Here is a 6000-nt window from a genome sequence, read left to right on the forward strand (position 1 = left end):
CCCCCAGAACACCTTGGAACAATTGGTCTTTATGACACTTCTAAAGCAACTACCCTTCATATACTTGCAGGACCAGATTGTGTGCTGATGGCAAAGGAGTTAGACTTGGCCAACTTTTTCAAGTATAGAAATGAAAAGGAATAACAAAGCCTAGCCTAGCTGACAGAGGGTCATTGAGATTTGGAACAAAGGCAGACATATTGAATTGTATCGGGGCACCAATTGGCCAAGTACAACTGCTCAAAACTCGCAACAGTCATGGTTTTAGATATGGCAGCAGTCATCCACATGCTGCGTCCAACAGAAGCAAAGACTTTCTCTGACTGTGTGTCCCTTGAAGTCATTCCATATCTTGAAGCCCAGATAAAAAATGGAGCCTAGTGAATTGATTCAGTATGGAATGACTACCCAGAGGGTAATAATCTTAAAGGCTTCACTCATCACCGCCGTGTTACTGGTTCAAGAACAAGAGTTGGTAATGGCAGCACCCCGATACCAAACATGAATGGAACAGTGGTTTCCTTAAGAATGAGGAGAACAAAAAGGAATTCTTCTCCAAAACGGATATGGATGGAAAGCTCCTTCTCAGTACTCACTCTGGAAATGTGCTTTCAATCAACAATGTGACCTGGGGACACTTCAGCCATGCAACCACGCCGAGGCTGACACAAGAATCTACATCTCCGACATACTGCAGGTCACGCCCACACATCAGCCTATGTTCGTACTGTTGACAGCGATATTGTGATTTTGTCACTAAGGTTCTTTGAGACCTCAGGTCTAACAGAGCTCTAGGTAGGATTAGGAACTGGTAAAAGGTGCAGAGACACCCCGATCAATGATATGTACTCTCATCTTGGTCCACCAAAGTCCTTGGCATTACCCCTCTTACACGGTCATACTGGCTGTGGATGTGGAAAGAACATTGTATGTACAACCTGGACAAGTCTACCCAACAAGTCTACCTGACAAGTCTACCAGACACTAGTGGCCCTCACAGAGGATCCTGAACATTTCGTGATAGAGTCGAGACAGTTGTTGTACTGATGTGCAGCAGAAGGTGTGGAGCCCTACTCATGAATGAGGCAAGGCGTCACCTTTTTCAATACCGAAAGCAGGACACTGAAAAAACTCCTGCCTGCTCAATCTGCGTTTTCTCAACATTTGAAACGATTTGATCTGCAGACGTGTTTCTTTTGGGAGCAGGCAACCATCGGTTACCAGGAAATCCCAGACTTCAGTGATTGGGGTTGGCGGAAAGACGGAAGCAATAACTGGCAACCTCTATAGACTACCCTCAGTGATGCTTGAGCATTATGTTCTATCCTCCTACACGGTTGTTGCAAAAAGGGAAAGGGGTGGGAATCATGCTGGTATACGATGTACAGTTCTCTGCCAGTGTGAAGGAGGATGCACAAATACTGACAGTCACTAGAATAGTTACTATCTATCACTGACAGTCATGTGCAAGTACAATATATACATCCTGCGTATACTATTGGTGTTTCTGGTGTACTCTGATTCCCTACAGACTGGATATTTGTTATAGGTAACACATCTTTGGATTATTGGATTAAATATTATTTCTACATCATTCTTTTTTAAGTCACTTATAATATGATACCTCTTAGAACTGAACACTGAATGACAATCTCTTAAGTGAAACTATCTCCAAATTTCAATTATTGTATGAATTTTATTGGGTTTTGTATCATATTTTGAAGCTTTCGGTCAGCTCTCTAAATTGTATATTGTTAAATAACTTTTGGCACAATGGTTACAGTACATTGATGCACCACTGCAACGCTCTTTCCATTATTTTTCATTTGATATGTGACATGGACATATTCAACAGTAGGGAAAAAAATCGTAAATTGGGGTGGCGGCCATTTTGTCCTTTGTCCAGTACGGCCGCCACAGGGGTCGGCCATCTTGGCGCCCGTCTGGAATCGAATTAGTACCTCTGTACCAAATGTGGTGCTTTTGGAGAATCTGAATCAAATGCCCCGAAAATACCTCTAACCTCCTTGACCAAGATGTAAATCTGGAGTTTAGAGCAGAAGGCTGGTAATATTGTCAAAGCCACATATACTCATGTTGAGGCAGTCCGTAGTCCTGCAGTTGCTAGACTTTCGTAACATGAACATTAAGATGACTAGATATCCTCCGTGCAGTCTGGCCAACTTGTACTTGTCCCAAGACTTGGTTCCTCTGATCTCTTGTAAGACGTGGTGTGGCGATAGTGTCAAAACTAAAATCGTATCAGGCAAATTTGTGACTCGCTTGCATTGATAGGGTTGTCACGATATGCACGTGCATTTGTTTCACGAATGTCATAACACGTCTGCCTTGGCTGGTCGATATGATTTTTCATCAGAAGACACACTGACGTTGGTAATACCTGTCAGTGTTGATTAAAACACGTTACAAACAAAGTCATAATTAAAAAAACACCACCATGTAAGGTCAAACGTATGTATTTAGTTTTGAAAGTGGCATTTCTCTACGGTCCAGTATATTTACGTGGCATTCACTGGACTAAACAAGTAAGACCCTTCCATTATACTAATGTCATACATTGCAGCCAACTAGCCTCACTCTTCCCTGCGTCGTACCTATAGTTTAATACTCGTAAAGATCCAGGTTAGAATTGGTCTTCAGCACCCATGCTTGTCCTAATATACAATTTGTAAGGATATAATGGTATACTAGTTAACATATCGTGTACGCACACGAGTCCATTCCGAGGAAAACAGGTGATACAATAGTACTTTTATGGACTACATTGTCATATACTGGAAGGTTTCCTTTCACTTTACCCCGGGATTTCTGTTCTTGTCATACGGGTCATTGCTGACCAGCTGTGTGTACTTGACCAAGGGACTTGGCACCAGCATTGTCTTGCCGCCTCTCTTTGAAAGTAGGTTGTCAGACGACATTCTAGTCTCCACCATTTCTAAGAAAAACATGTATGTTAGTCGTTATACCACAAAAAATGTGGTGAAGTTGTCTGTAAACATTTGTTCTCAGTCCATATGCCCACAACTTGTGTTACATTAATAGAACTGATCCAGCATCCCTTCGCGACACAACGTTTGTTCCCAGATCTTATGTCCACAACCGTAGTGATTTAATGTTGCTGATCCACCATCCCTTCGCGCCCATAATTTTGTTTCCCATGTCGTTATTCCCACAACCGAGTTAACTTTAGTGGAGCTGATCCTTCATCTCTTCCCATGTTTTGGATCATGATCTTGCCGCATAAATAGCGTTGATTTTAATGTACAAGTTCATAGTGTTACCTCGACCAAAGAATACTATGGACGAAAATGTCGGCATTCACAAAACAATTGTATTTCAATGTATCTCGCATGACAGAACTGGCATGATTTCATGTACCATATACAATGTATGTCAATAGGAGTTAAATATGCTGAATGAAGTCCACGATTCACTGTAAACGAAAACACTAGGCTTCAAATCAAAGTAAAAGACGTCCGACACGTCATGTGTATCCTAGAGTTTACGTCACATTAGCTAGGTTTGAATCCTGTTCAATCTGTGCCACGCAGCAGATGGCTAAGTTGGGTTTGTTTCAAGATTTACATGCAATGATATAACTTAGACAATGTACCTATGTACGTGACAGAGTTGATAATCGTGCGCCGTTAGTGGTTCAATGTACAACAAGCGCTGTATTTGCGTATGTGTGCACTACCTGATGTTTTGGAAAAAAACCATCTCTACTCTAGCTCATGGAACATTTCAAAAGTAAAATTAATTTTAATGAGCGATATTGAAAATGCTTCCAAGGGAAAATACTATAAAGTTTTGAAGCGATCTCCTGACTTCGAACAATACCTACTTCTTTCAGATGGTATTTCTAAACCCATTCTTAAGTTCAGAACGTGCAACCATAATTTACCCATTGAAATGGCAAAATATTCCAAAGAACCAGAGATTTTGTAACTCTGTGATTCGGACCTGATTGGTGATGAGTTCCACTATTTATTTAAATGTTGCTATTTCGCAGATACACGTAAATCTTTGTTAAAAGAATCCTATTGTTCTTGGCCTACTTTAGCTCAATTCCGTCATTTCTTCCCATGTAAGATTTCAACCCTCAAAAACCTCAGCTCATTAGCAAGATATTTAAAAGCCTTAACTGATACCCTGCCTTGTCATCTTGTTGTTGTGTATTCAGAATAAAAGTATGTTGTTTTACTCATGTACCATCGATGGTGGGTCCTTTTGAGTAATAAACGAGTTACTAGTAAAGCAGCAAGACAAAATAGCAAATCATGATGGAACAAAAACAAGTCTGATTATTTCTCCCTAGTTACAGTACTTTCTAAGACATAACACAGTGTCACGTTGATTTGTGTAAGGTGTTTTTCACGGTGTACTTACCCATGACGACTCACACCACTTGGATCCAAATGTTCCCGGAAAGAATTTAGATCACGTGTCTTCAGTGTTCTCAAGCTGTGAGGGTTATATCTTTCAGTTCCGACTGCCTTGACAAAAGCATTGGTGTTAAAGGTCACTCACGTTCCAGATAGCTCATATCTTATCCATACAAACGCGAATCTGGCTGGCTCTGGAGAATTGTCTTATTGCAGTTTACGTCTGTGGCCTACATCAATGTCAGAACGGCTACAAGATACGTTGTTTTCGGGGTTCCGGTGATAACACTTATCTTACGCTTGTTATAATTTATGGCAGTAAGGGACATGCTCACTATTGACGGAACATCTTTGCAGAAATGACAAAGTGATATTTATTCGATGCAAACGTACACTGATTCGTATATCACATAATCACATGTTAAGGATGAATGTTTCGGAACTTTCTTCATAGCAAGCCATAATTATGCTCGCTACACAACATTCTAGAAAAGGAAAAATATATGTATTTAGATAGATAATTTAAACCTGTTGCCAAACTTTCTTTATAGTGGATAATAGAGTTACAACCATGTTGCCAAACATTTTTATACAAGGAATGATAGTGACACCAGTTTCTCAACCTTCTTTATCGAGAGTAGAATAGAATCTGTTAACTCGCGAGTTTGGGGAATCAGCTCGCTTGGCAGCTAGGAGGTGTAACTATACCAACCCACACACAACACGAGAACCTGAGTGAATAAACAAGGAGTTTATTACGCCACAGTCACAGGATGATTTGTACATGATTAGGTACAAATAATTATTGGATCATATTGACACGGTAATCAGGTGTCAAAATACATTATCATTATAGGCCGATATACAAAGTACATAATCATCATACGTCGATGTACACGACACATACTACATAAATCAAGATACATTTCTAACACCTAACATCAACACATTTTCGTTCATACATCTTAATATAATACTAGCATATCCAAAACAACATTACGCAGTACATAATGAACTACACAGTGTCGAACACACTCTATACATTGTACCAGGATCATTCAACACGGGAAAGTATTTACTCAAAATACAATAATTTAAACAATACACGACACGCTCTACGACAGCCACGAAACCACTATTATCAAACAAACAAAACATGAACAGCAATACAGGGAGCGATTTGGGTTTTACAGCGCTTTTAACAATATTTCAGCAATAGCTTAGGACACCAGAAATGGGCTTAACACATTGTGCCCACATGGGGAATCGAACCTGGGCTTTCAGCTTGACGAACAAACGCTTTAACCACTAGGGTACCTAGCCGCTCCTGAACAGAGCAATAGAGAGTAAAACAGTCTAAAATATATTAACGACCACGTTCCACCTAAACATAACGACCTTGCCAAGGATCTTAACATGTGGTCACGATAGCAAAAATGTTTTACAGAAAACATTGATCAGTAATGGTAACGATTTGCCAAGGTAGAAGAAAGTAAAGGGTCTTACCTTAGTAAATAAACAAGGAGTTTATTGCGCCACAGTCACAGGATGATTTGTGACTGTGGTCGTCCCTGTTTTATACCCTTTCCCAGTT

General features: G+C 40.2%; 1 protein-coding gene across 2 annotated transcripts in view; it reads right to left on the bottom strand.

Annotated features, from left to right (window-relative positions):
- Positions 1–6000, bottom strand: part of LOC137287225 (1-aminocyclopropane-1-carboxylate synthase-like protein 1) — a 50072-nt gene extending 44072 nt beyond the window's left edge. The window contains exons 1-2 of one of the 2 annotated variants that reach the window (XM_067819413.1): positions 4411–4496; positions 2820–2956 (exon numbers count right to left, since the gene is read on the bottom strand). In XM_067819413.1, coding sequence (XP_067675514.1) covers positions 2820–2956; positions 4411–4414 — 141 coding nt within the window. In that variant the 5' untranslated portion in view covers positions 4415–4496. Of the gene's footprint in view, positions 1–2819; positions 2957–4410; positions 4497–5912 lie in introns of those variants that run through there. The other variant, XM_067819414.1, reaches the window with a different exon arrangement.

The sequence above is a fragment of the Haliotis asinina genome, chromosome 6 (assembly GCF_037392515.1).
Source record: "Haliotis asinina isolate JCU_RB_2024 chromosome 6, JCU_Hal_asi_v2, whole genome shotgun sequence".
Classification (NCBI taxonomy): Eukaryota; Metazoa; Mollusca; class Gastropoda; order Lepetellida; family Haliotidae; genus Haliotis; species Haliotis asinina.